Genomic DNA, 12043 nt, shown 5'->3' on the forward strand with positions numbered 1-12043 from the left:
GGACTGAGCCTCACACCTGGCTGCTCTGTGCAGAGGTGACTCTGGATGTGGCTGGCATTCCTGGTGCCACGCCGTGCTGCTGCTTCCAGGGCCACTGGGGAGGCTCCCTGGAGAACCTGGGGTTAGGGTCCTCCTGGTTCAAACCACTGACACTCGGCCCAACCTGCAGAGAACTTTCCACCGCTGGTGTATGCTGACCATCCTCGTGCTTCCCGCTCTGGCCTTACTGGGGATGTTTGTTTCAGTACCAGATGTAGCCCAGACAAGCCCTCGGCTGAGAGTAGGCATTTCTCCATCACTTCATCCTCTGGCAGTTACTCCTTTCCTCTCATAAGATGCATCACTGTTCTGTAGACCACTGACAAAAGTCACTACCAATTAAATTATGACTGACAGTGTTTAATTTTCAGATCGATCATAGCTCATCCCTATGGTGAAAAAATTATGTGTCATAGAATACAGGAAATATGGTAATACAACCTGCTTAGGGCGTGAGGACTAATGAGATAATGCAAATCAAATGCTTAGCAGTGTGAAGCACAGTAAACAATAAATGATGTCTAGTTTATGCAAATCCTCCAGCAGCTCACCCCTGCCCCCAAGCAGACCCCTGCCCACCTCTCCTGCCTCATGGACACCACTTCCTCTGCCTCTGCTCTGCCTGCAGTGGCTTATGGCAGGACCGTAGTGTCCCTCCTCCTGAAGTGCCCCATCCCCAGGCCCCTCTGGTTAATGTCCTCAGCTGGCACTGCCTTTGGAGGCTCTTCCCTGCCCACCCCACCTTCTGTGCAGCCTCCCACCTCCCACAAGCTTTCATACAGCAAAGTCACCCCGTATTCTCTGCTTACCCATCTGCCTCCTTCCCTAAAACTTGACTCTTTGAGAACAGAGGCTGAGTTATTTATTTTTGTGTCTGTGTTCTTAGCACAGTGCTGGAACATGACAGAGGCCCAAGAAATGTTTGCTGAGTGAATGACACTTGTCTCCTGTTTAATAACTCCTGAATTTGCATAGAACTTTGTCATATAACAGGTTTTTGTAAAAAGCAGTTTCCTCATTGCATTAACCTGAGCAGGTCAGGACAGGTGGCGATGCCCTTATTTCCAACTGTAGCTGGAACAACCGGGCACCTCTTAAGGGATGCACCTGAGTACACAGACCCCGGTCCTTGTTGTCCTCTGCCACCAGGGCAGAATCACCTCCATTCCCTGTACTAGTCTGGCCAGTTAGCCTAACCGGGCAAGGCGGGGAGGATCCTGGGTTGCAGGGGGAAGCACTCAGCCCCTGCCCTTGGATGGGGCTCAAACCCCAGCACCACCCTGACACACACAAACCTTTCCCTGCTGCTTTGTTCTGCTCGATGCATTTCAGGAAGGGTTGTTAAACCACTCACCATGACCTTACTTAACCAATACTGCATTTTTGGGAAGAAAGATGTGAAGATTTTTAGGTCTGAAAAAGAAAATAAATCTGTCAGATACGTGGTTACACGTGTCTCTCTCTCCCTCTTTCTCTCCCTTCCTGCCCCCTCTCCCAACTGTCTTTTTCCTGGTAAAACAGTGCAAATTCCTGCCTTCTCAGGCAATACTGTCTTTGACCTCCAGGTGGTGCCCTCCCTGAGCTTTCAGACCAGATGTCTTTCCTAAGCTGGTGGCCGCTCTGACTCGTACTCCACCCATCGACCCCAGCAGGGACCTTCCGGGAGACAAGTGCATTCTCCCCACTCCCATTGCCCGCACCGTGGAGGGCACATTTTGATGGCGACTTTGATGCCTTTCACCCTGGCTCTGTGGAACAGTTGCTGCCAAAGCCAGGGGAGCCAGCCGTGGTGGTGAGATGAGGGGCATTGTCCGATTAGAGCCGGTGAGCCATCTGCCACGAGCCCCTTTGCTCCCCAGCAGGGCTCTGAGGGACTGGACATCCAGAGCCTGTAACCAGCCCTCTCCTCCCCACTGCAGGGAAAGGCCAAGTGAGTAGACCAACCAGCAGGCTGTGGGCCTGGCCTGATCTTGAAACCATCCCTTATCTTGCATTCAGTAAACATTTATTGAGTGCCTACTGTATACTTGGTAGTGTGCTGAGCACCCGAAGGGGTATGAGCGGGGAGGAGAAGTTTGTAGTTGGGCACCAGCCAAGTGGAAGTCAGTGGCTTCACGGTGGGACCTATGAGGAACAGTTATAGCGCTGGTGACATTATGCCATGGACAGGGAAGACCCTACATCTGGGGCACTCTTGGTCTGGGAGTGAGAAGACTGGAGTTACTCTGGGCTTAGCCTCTTACTAGAAATGTGATCTTGGGCTTGTCCCTTCACCTGTGAGGGTCTCAGCTTGTCCATCTGTGAGGCTCACATGTCAATCTGACCATGGCGGGGCATTTCAACTAAAGCTGCTCTCAGGCTGAGGGGCAGGGGAGCTGAGCGGAGCCAGGAAGCAGCGGAGGCAGGAGGGGCCGTGATGTCAGAGGAGTGGCAGGCTGTTCAGGCTCAGAGAGGGCAGAGTCCTTGGTGGGGAGTGGGTGAGAAGCATGGCAAAGGAGGCCTCGCACGCCCCACTCCGGAAGGGAAGCATAGGAGCAGGAAGTGGTTGACCGAGGAGGAGAGTCTGCCGGAGGGGGTCAGATCAGGATGGAGGAGGAGGAAAGAGACTGTGACAGGGAGACCTGGGAGGGCTTCTCTAACAACATAGGAGGGAGGCAACAGGGACCCAAACTAATGCTGTAGACGCAGGAAAGAAGGCACCGATTCTAAGGACGCAGCAAAGGAAGGCAATAGCAACACAGGGTTAAGTGCCAGGGCTGTGTCCTCACACAGACCTGGGTCCTAATGCCCTCCTGTCCACTGCTTAGCTGGGTGACACTGAGCAAGGTGCTTAACCTCTCTGAGCCTCAGTTGCCTCATCCAGAGATGGAACAATTTAGTATCTATTGTACTTTTTTTTGTTTTTTGTTTTTTTTGAGGTACACGGGCCTCTCACTGCTGTGGCCTCTCCCATTGCGGAGCACAGGCTCCGGACGCGCAGGCTCAGCGGCCATGGCTCACGGGCCTAGCCACTCCGTGGCATGTGGGATCCTCCCGGACCGGGGCACGAACCTGTGTCCCCTGCATCGGCAGGCGGACTCTCAACAACTGCGCCACCAGGGAAGCCCTATCGTACTTTTTTAGAGGTTGGTTGTGAGGATCAGGCGAATGAATGGATGCAAAGTGCTTAGTTCAGGGCCTGGCAGCTGTCCTTTTGATCTTTCTCAGTAATATTAATGGTACTCTTGACTCATTAGATGGGGAAGAGATGAAGGGGCTGGAGGAGTTGAAGATGACAGTGAAACTATTAGCAAGGAAGAGGAGCAGGCTTGGGCCACTGGGCACTTGGTGTGTTGGTTGGTTAGGATGAATCGGGGACCTGTGGGACAGGCAGGTAAGAGCGATGGTCTGGAGGAGCAGGTGGGGTTGGGAGAGAGCCGTGACTCCCCGGGGGTACATTGGAACAGTTCCTCAGAGGTGGCGATGGGGCCGTTGCAGGAGAACAGCTGTCACCCAGACCAGCAGGAATGTCATGAGTTTATTCAGAATGCTGGCTGAGGACTCCAGCGAGCTCCTTCGTCCACAGACTGTTGTTACTTCTCATGTCGTCAGAGCTGTGATCCAGGAACAGTGTGCTTCCACAGGTCAAGTTCCGTTAAACTTTTTTCGTTATCGGTATCAAATGTAATTAATTTTTAGCTGGATAAAAGGACTGTATGTATTTTATGTTGTGTGCCATACTGTGCCATATGAATCAAACACAAAGCAGCTGGAAGTTTCCATGAACATACAGAAGATGAGGCTGCCTGAGCATTGAGTGTCATTTGAGGGAAGGTGCACTAGGACAGGACACGGGGGGACAGGTGGAAGCAAGGGGTCAGGGAAGATGGAGGAGAGGCTTGGGTATCATTAATGCGAAGGGAGGAGTGAGGGTCGGGATCCATAAGTGGTGTAAGCACACCAGGTGCAGGGGGAGAGGTGGAGGCCAGTGAAGGTGGCGGGGGTGAGGGATGAGGGAGGCGTCCTTAGCATGGGCCGCCCTGGACACCCTGGAGCAGCATGGGGCCGGGACCCAGAATGGCAGGGAAATGGGAGACTGGAGAGTGTAGCTTGTGTTCTCAGAAGCCTGGCCGTGGAGGGAAGGAGAGCAAGACGGTGGTGTGAGGGGGTAGCATGATTGAGAAAAAGTTCTTTAGGATATGGGGACATGGTATTTACAGACAGTCATTCACCTGACAAACATTTATTGAGCATCTGCTGTGTACAACGTTGAACGTTGAAGGGAGGGAGCCGGGGCAAGGGGGGAGTGGAAGTTGCATAAGAGAGAAAATGGATGGCTGATGGTGTGGAAGGTGGAGGGGGACGTGGCAGCCTTGTCAATTGGTGAGAGGCCTCCTGCTTCTCCTGGTGCCAGGAGTGGGGCAAAGACTTCCAGGGGAAAGTCTGCAGCGGGGGGAGAGGGAGTGGCTGCGTGAGGTCAGCCCTGAGAGCTGAGCGGCGGGGGGAGGCTTCGGCTTGGCCGCCATGGGGAGTGGGGGCGAGAGCGTCATGAGCACTTTGTTAACCGGCCATTTCCTTCCTCTAATAAATGACCTTAATTCTCCTTAATTGAAGGAGAAGGCACCAGAGGTCAGTTGACGAAGCTTTAATTTGGGTAACACGAAGGAAAGAAGCTGGAGACCAACTACTCTGTCATTTACACAAACTCATTTCCATGATTACATAGGGGTGAAGCAGGGCCAGAGTTCCCACAGGCAGGGGTCAGCCCCCCCAGGAGGCAGCCCTGCCCTGAGGCTACACCTTGGCAAGGAGCACTTTCACGGCCTTGCCGTGAAGAATCCTGAGGGATTCCACAAAGAAGAGACAGGGCCCCGCCGTCCTGAGGCTCCAGCCCATCCAGTCCTTACACCCAAGACACAGCTCAGAGGGGGCCCTGCAGCACAAGGCTGCCTCCTCGTTGCCCCGCCGCCCACTTCAGCGCTGCCTCTGCCTCAGCCTCACTGGTCACACCGGAGCCAGGCTCCCCCCTTGGGTCCTCTGTTTCCCTAGCTGTGAGAGTAGTAATCAGGCTAAACGGACTCCAGTGATCCTGCTAGCACCCAGTTCTCCGAGTCTACTTATCTGGCCCTTAGCTGGCCTTGCAGGAAACAGTCAACCCAAGTACACTCAGTGTATGTTTGCTCTGACCCTGTACTAAGCCCCATGGGACCACACAAAGCTGAGGGGTGTTCGCTACCTGCAAAGACCAGGTGTGTCCATTTTTCATACTGATGAACAGCTTACCAGGTGCCAGGGGCTCACCACATGACACCCAGCCAATAGTGAGTGGTTCACAGAGGATGGAGTAGTGGTTAGGAGGGTCTTGGAGGGGAGCTGGACTGGGGACCCCACCCGACATCAAGGCTTGGCCGAGCCTCTAACTTGCTGTGTGACCTTGGACGCCGCGTCCCCTCTCTGGTCCTCCAGAGAGGGCTTGGCCTGGAAGACTCCTGAGGTTCCCCTGGTTTCTGGCAAGAGGGAGAATACAAGTGAAGGCTCAGAGGCAGGAATGAATAAACAGGCGCCCAGGTGCAGGGAGTGGGATGAGACTGGAGGGAATAGGGTAGACATGAGTGAGGTGAGGTGGGGCTCCAGGCTGGAGGAGGGCTGGGTCATGATGGGTCAGAGAGTCGCTGCAGGCAGAAGTGAGATGAGAATTGGACACGAGACTGAAGGGAGGGTCACAGCCAGCAGCTTAGGCCTCTCCATCTCCTGTCATTCCTGGGTGACTCTAGAACGTGTCCCGAGAGCCTTGGACAAGAAGCTGGCAAGTTATGGGGAAAAGGAATGAAAGTGAGGAGGGGAATGGCCTGCAGGCTGATGGGTGATATCCGGAGGCCGAGCCCTGTGATGAGTGCGGTTCTGTCCCCTCCTGTCCAGGCTTGTAGGGCCTGGTTAACAATGCGGGCATCTCAGTGTCTGGGGGATGTGGAGTTCTCCAGCATGGAGACCTACAAGGAGGTGGTGCAAGTAAACCTCTGGGGCACAGTGCGGGGGGACAAAACCCTTTCTCTCCCTCATCCAGAGGGCCACAGGTGAGTTGGAAAGGGACCTTCTTTCTGCCCCCTGGGCCTGCTCTACCTTTTCATCTTTGCTCAGAATGGAAATAGGTCTCAGCAGACTCAACATCCACTGCCCTCACTGGCTGAGTGCATGACCCCCAGGGGCCACACGGGGCCGTGGATGGTGGCCAGCGGGGGTGCCCTGGACCGGGGAGCAGAAAGGGATGTGTGATTTTCAGAAAGTAGAGCAGGTAAGAGGTCAGCAGTCTGCACCAAAGGCTAAAAGATTACAGTTGTAATCCCAGTCTGGGAACCTGATCTAGACAAATAACCACCTTTGTGCACAGAGCTGTGTGTACACATCAGGTATGGAGAGGGGTGTGGTTAAGTAAATGCTGGTATATCCATTCTGTGGGTTACTATGCCATAGTTAACCAATGAGACAATTGTGGTAGTAGGTGAAAATAATAATAGTAATAATCAAGATTAGAAATTGCCAAAACAAACGCCCAAACCACGTTAGGTGGCCAAACGTAAGCAAACCACCTAAGAAGTCACTGACTCAGGTTTTCTCCCGATAGTAGCAAACAATTATGGCAAAAAGGGGAAGATCCATACCATCCATCCCACTGTCCCAGCAATGACAGGAGGAACCCAGAGAGCATCTGTAGGGTTTTGGAAGAAATCCCCAATCCTTCAGCAACTTCCAACATAGAGGTTTCCGAAAGGTGTCTCCTCACAGTGCCCAGGTGGGGCTGTGCCTTAACTTCCTGGGTGCACACCCAGGGCGAGTGGGTCTCAAGTCTGCCTGGGCTTACCGGGCAGGCTGGATGGCTCCTTCTCCATCCACTGCCCCACGGCTGGGAGAGGCTGTGGTCAGCTCCTAGCACCCCCAGGCTGGGCCTATGGGAGAGCTTCTCCAGCTCCCCACTCTCTCCCAGTGCCTGAGACTCTGTCCGCACGTCTTAGATCTGCAGTCAGGTTCAGAACCCTGCCCCTGCCTGCTTGGCGACAGAGCCCGACCAGGTGATAACAGTTTGGGGTTACTGGCCACAGGAGAACGTGGCAGGCGAGACAGAGCTTGTGTGTGTTGCTCAGTGTACTGCGCCCTCCCGCTGTGTAGGCCTGCTTCCCACTCTTCCCTCCTCCCCTGTCCTGCCTGGGAACTGCCAGCTACCCAGGAAATACCAGAGATGCTGATGCTGATGTGTGGGCCTGAGCTGGCCTTCATTATAAACGAGGGTGCCCCCTCACCCTGGCTGGTTCAGAAGGCGGAGCCCCAGCCTGACAGGCCGCAAAATAGCTGTCAGGGGCCAGGAGGCCAGGTTCTGGCCAGACCTCCAGAAACACGCCAGGCCCCAGACCCTCTGCAGGTATTGTTCCGTGAGCAGGAGTTTGCTGTCTTCCTCCGCAGGCTGCGTGGTCAACATTAGCAGCATGCTGGGCCGCATGGCCCACGCGGCCGGCCCCCCGTACTGCATCACCAGGTTTGGGGTGGAGACTTTCTCCGACTGCCTGCACTACGAGGTGCACCCACTGGGAGTGAAGGTCGGCGTGGTGGAACCCGGCAACTTCATTGCCACCACCAGCCTCCAAGGCGCTGAGCGCATCCAGGCCATCGCCAGTAAGATGTGGGACGAGCTGCCTGAGGGGGTGCGCAAGGACTACGGCAGGAAGTACTTTGACGAGAGGGTCGCGAAGATGGAGACCTACTGCAACAGTGGCTCCACGGACACGTTCCCCGTCATCAGCGCTGTCACCCACACCCTGACCTCTGGCTACCCCCTACACTCACTACCACCCCATGGACTACTACTGTTGGGTGTGAATGCGGATCACGACCCACTTGCCCGGAGCGATCTCCGACAGGATCTACATACACTGAGGAGTTTCGCACTGACCTCTGTTGGGGAGCCCTGGGGGGAGGGAAGAGGACGGGGCGGGGGGAGCGGCTTGTGTCATTACCTCTTGACTACCCACTTGTGGATTATCCCAGTCCCAGGAGGACCCACTACCAGTTTGAGTGTTAACCAGAGCAGGCAACCCACCTCAACTCGTGTGCCCAGTGAATGGCTCGGGCCTCCTCAACTGGGGTGCAGAGTGGTGGGCAGGGTCCACAAACCTCAGGGCAAACATGGTGAATCTGTCTTTCTGGAATTGATTTTATACAACGATTTTAGGTAGACATCTTTATATTAAAAACAGATTTATTATAAAATAGAATCCAAATCCTTTATATTTTAAAGCCAAAGCATCAGTTCAACAAATTTATCTCAGGACTCCCCTGGCGGTCCAGTGATTAAGACTTCACCTTCCAATTTAGGGGGTACAGGTTCAATCCCTGGTCAGCTAAGATCCCACATGCATCGGGGCCAAAAAACCAAAACATAAAGCAGAAGCAATATTGTAACAAATTTAGTAAAGACTTTAAAGAAATGGTCCACATCAAAAAATTTTATCTCATTTGATCCTTAAACCAGCCTCATGAGTAAAAAGGGCAGTTTTTTTTTTCTTTTGTACATGAAGAATCTTTGGCTCAAAGAGGATACATGATTACCCTTTTATTGCTTATAAATCAATTTTGCTTATATTGCTTTATATAAAATATAAAGGTCCAAGTCGTGTGTTCCTGCCACTGCTGTAGAAACATTTCACATTTTATGTTCCAGGGCTGCTCTGGATCCAGTTATCTGAGGATCCTGTGACGAGCTCTGTACCCCCACCTGGGCCATATATATCATGTGCCCACCATGCATCTCTTTGCATGTCCTTGGTGCTGCGGTGTGCAGCCTGCAGCCAGTGATTCAGAGCTGAGTGGAGGGGGTGGCAACGTTCTGGAGATTTCCTTTTGAGGTTTCTCCAGCTTATCTTAGGACAAACTTGTGTGGAGGTGCTCATTGGCTAAGAGGTAATTTGTTTCTGGTTTGGGTCTGCTTGGTCTTGCCTGGGGTGGGACCCATGTTGATGGGACATTCTTGGCAGGAGCCGTGATACATAGGATGGGCACTGTGGCCTCTCCTCCCCCAGGGGTGGGTCCAGGTTCCCTGTCTGTCTCACCTGGTGCTTATACACACACGCACACACACACACACACACACACACCTGTTCTATGGTGCTCAGGGTGGCCTTCATTGATGGCTCGCCTTCCTAATATGGACTTATTTTTAATTAAACCAGGTCACTGATCAGCAGAGTCTGTTATCACTTCTTGGGTTTGTTATCACTTTCTTTGGGTTTTTTAAAAAATAAATGTATTTATTTTACTTGTTTTAATTTTTGGCTGCGTTGGGTCTTTGTTGCTGCTCGCAGGCTTTCTCTAGTTGTGGCGAGCGGGGGCCACTGTTCATTGCCGTGCGCGGACTTCTCACTGCGGTGGCTTCTCTTGTTGTGGAGCACGGGCTTTAGGCCTGCAGGCTTCAGTAGTTGTGGCTCGTGGGCTCTAGAGCACAGGCTCAGTAGTTGTGGCACACGGGCTTATTTGCTCCGTGGCATGTGGGATCTTCCTGGACCAGGGCTTGAATCCGTGTCCCCTGCATTGGCAGGCAGATTCTTAACCACTGCGCCACCAGGGGAGCCCTTGGGTTTGGGTTTGAAGGCTAGTATCCCTGCAATTGCCCAGAGCCTGCATGTTTGGACAAAAACCAGGCAACACCCTCCTCCAGGTATCTGCAGGCCTTGGGACAGGTTCCTGAGTACCAGCCCTTCTGCCTCGCCCTGGAAGGGCCAGGCCTGCCGCTAGAGGGTGCCCTATCTCCTTTGCAGCCGGAGTGGCCTCAGCTCCTGATTTGGGAGCTCCCACCCAAGCCTGAGGTCTTGAAGGGTTGGTGATTCCCCACCTTGGAAGTGGTCCAGGCACAAAGACACAAGGCCCCTTTAGAAACAACTCTTCCTTCTCTTCTAGTAGCTGCCTGGCTTAATCGTGGAGCCTGGTGCCAGGAGTAGGCAGAACCTGGAGAGCTGGAACCAGCCACGGGGCTCAGGCAGTGCCAAAGAAGCGGGGGTCTCACAACGAGAAAATTCAGCCTGCCTTTTGGGCCTCGATCCCCTCTGTCATCAAGCAGGGATGCCCTGCCCAGCTCCCTATCTGCACGGTGAGGCCCAGAGGGCCTGTGTGGATGACAGGGTGGGCAGGGAGACTGAAACCCTCCAGAGCCCAGGGAGGGACACTTGATGGTCATTGTCTTTACATAACAAGAAGAGCTTTTTGAATCACAAGGCTTGCCTTTCAGAATCTCATTTTTATATCTTGGGAGATTTTGTTTCCATGCTTAATTTTATTAAAGGAAAATGTATGCAGAACTTGAAGTTACTCATGTGCATGGGTGCCTGGGAACTGGCAGGAAAGGGAGATGGTCATACGCTCTGGGTCAGGATCAGCAGTAAACCGAACGCTGGAGAAGACGCATCTGCGTTAAGTCAGGACTGCTAGCCTGGCCTGCAGGCTGCCCTGATTTTTAATTTTTATCCCAGTGATTGGAAAGCCCAGAGCAACTTTCCCCAGATCATCTCAATGCTAATGAAAACCTCACAATTACTATTCACCTTTTGGCAGCTGAGAGCCTCCTTGGGGGCAGGTCTCGTTTTGATCCTTACAAGAGACAGCTGAGGTGGGCAGAATAGAGGTGGTTGTTCCCATTTTATAAATGGCATAACTGAGACCCAGAGAGGGGAAGTGACTCACCCAGCATCACAGTGGGTCTGAGCAGATCCAGGGCCAGCACGAAAGTCTCCTGAGTGGTGCTGTACACCATCACCTCACTCTGTGGCCCCAGGAGCCCTGGGAAGCAGGTGGATGGGTCAGGGTCGCCTGGTACCTAGACCCTCACTGCCTGTCAGCAGAGCTGCCCCTGCTTGTGGGGGTGAGGGGAGGCTGCCACCTGCGCCCGCTGTCTGGGGCTGCTGGGGACCGATGGTGTCCACCAGCACCACCTTGGGTGGGGAGCATTGTCTCCAGCACCCTCCCCTTGGAAGGATTCGCTCCGTTGGTGAGGCCTGAGGACCCACCTCCTGTTGTCTGTTCAGGCCTGCAGCTCTGGGCCTGGGTCCCTTGGAGTATAACCCCATCTTCCAAGCAGCAGGTACCAGGCAGCTATGCAGGGCAGGGCACTAGTGAGCAGGCACCTGCACAGGGCCCTGGGCCAGGAACCAGGCATTCACTGAACCATTGGATCCTCCTCAAGGCCTCTGAGATGGGGGGAGAGTCCTACACCCCAATCCCACTCTGCCACCCCGTGGTGTAATCTTGAGTAAGTGGCTCTGGTTCCAGGGCCTCCATCGAGGCCTCAGGCAAGAGGAGGGGAAGCGTGCAGACAAAGCCTGGCACTGCGGGCGGGGGGTGTGGGCTGGACTCGGCTTGCACCTGGGACCTTGCCCAGAGGTACCTCTGTCTGTGGGGACCCACGGACGGGTGCCTTCAGCCCGCACTGCCCCTCCCTTGATGGCTGGAGCCTGGGTGAGGGCTTTTTGCAAGATGCTCCGGACGGTGCCTTGTTACAGAACACGTGCTGCGCTTTACATTCCACCCGGGGCCAAGGGCTTTGCAAGCAGGTGACAAGCCAGCCTGGCCCTCCCTGCCATGAGCTGTTCCGAGTGCCTCCGCTGCCCAGGGCAGTGGGCTCTGCCAGACTCCCCACTTGTGAGGCCTGCTCATTTCCTGTATTTCAAGCGGGAACTGGCTCTGCAAAGCTGCACCAAGTCTTTCTGGTGCAGGTGCAGACATGAGCAAGCAGAGGCTCTCTCGGCTTAGGTAGCACCAGGCCCAGGCTGCCAAAGAGCAACCAAGCACAGCTGTGCGGTGCTGGGCCCAGTCCACAGCCAGCTCCGCCCCTCCTCTCCTCTGATTCTCACAGTAGCCTTGGGAGCTAGGCAGGGTGGGGTTATTTTCTCATTTTACACGAGGACTACCCCAAGTCTCTCACCAAGAGAGGGATAGAACCGGGTGGCCAAGTCAGATCTAACCTCCAGCCCGGAGCTAGTGATGCATG

The 12043-nt window shown here is 54.1% G+C and overlaps 1 protein-coding gene across 1 annotated transcript in view; it reads left to right on the forward strand.

The window, feature by feature from the left end:
• BDH1 (3-hydroxybutyrate dehydrogenase 1) overlaps positions 1-7944 on the forward strand; it is a 33390-nt gene extending 25446 nt beyond the window's left edge. Inside the window, 6 exon segments of the mRNA XM_060098850.1 lie at positions 1747-1831; positions 5946-5975; positions 5977-6051; positions 6053-6092; positions 7474-7835; positions 7837-7944. Coding sequence (XP_059954833.1) covers positions 1747-1831; positions 5946-5975; positions 5977-6051; positions 6053-6092; positions 7474-7835; positions 7837-7944 — 700 coding nt within the window.
• Positions 7945-12043: the final 4099 nt, after the last annotated feature.

Source organism: Mesoplodon densirostris, chromosome 5 (assembly GCF_025265405.1).
Source record: "Mesoplodon densirostris isolate mMesDen1 chromosome 5, mMesDen1 primary haplotype, whole genome shotgun sequence".
Lineage (NCBI taxonomy): Eukaryota > Metazoa > Chordata > Mammalia > Artiodactyla > Ziphiidae > Mesoplodon > Mesoplodon densirostris.